Source organism: Volvox carteri (assembly GCF_000143455.1).
Source record: "Volvox carteri f. nagariensis unplaced genomic scaffold VOLCAscaffold_20, whole genome shotgun sequence".
In the NCBI taxonomy this organism is placed as follows: Eukaryota; Viridiplantae; Chlorophyta; class Chlorophyceae; order Chlamydomonadales; family Volvocaceae; genus Volvox; species Volvox carteri.
In genome coordinates, this window is record NW_003307563.1 from 1,890,624 (window position 1) to 1,891,090 (window position 467).

A 467-nucleotide genomic window follows, 5' to 3' on the forward strand; every position below is an offset into this window, starting at 1 on the left:
ACCCCACCAACTCCCCAACGGCGAAAGACAGCTCCCCCCCACATCCTTCCACCAAACCCCCTACCCCTCCAACCTCTCCAACCCCCCCCCCCCCGCCCCCCCGCCATCCCCCCCCCCATCCCCCCCCACACACAAACCCCACTGACTTGTAGAAGTCCAGAGCAAATCGGAGCCCCAGCTTCCACTTGCCAATGTCCGCCAGTGTACGGAGCCGTTCCTGCCACGTCAGCAACCGACTGCAGTACAGTGTGGACGAGCTACCCAGCAGCACTACACGTGCGCCGCTGCCGTACAGAGTATCCGGCACTGCTGGTGCGCCGCCTCGCGGTACGGTCGGCATGAGGCCGCTGATGTACGGCGTATCGATGCAGTCCACCTTGGTGTGGGGTGTGAGGTGTGAGGTGTGGGGTGTGGGGTGTGAGGTGTGAGGTGTGAGGTGTGGGGTGTGGGGTGTGAGGTGTGAGGTT

The 467-nt window shown here is 64.2% G+C and overlaps 1 protein-coding gene across 1 annotated transcript in view; it reads right to left on the bottom strand.

The window, feature by feature from the left end:
* The window catches only part of VOLCADRAFT_91386 (uncharacterized protein), a gene marked incomplete at both ends in the record, with an annotated part of 26,440 nt that overhangs the window by 10,987 nt on the left and 14,986 nt on the right, over nucleotides 1-467 (bottom strand). The window contains one exon of the mRNA XM_002950870.1: nucleotides 147-376. Coding sequence (XP_002950916.1) covers nucleotides 147-376 — 230 coding nt within the window. The remainder of the gene's footprint in view (nucleotides 1-146; nucleotides 377-467) is intronic.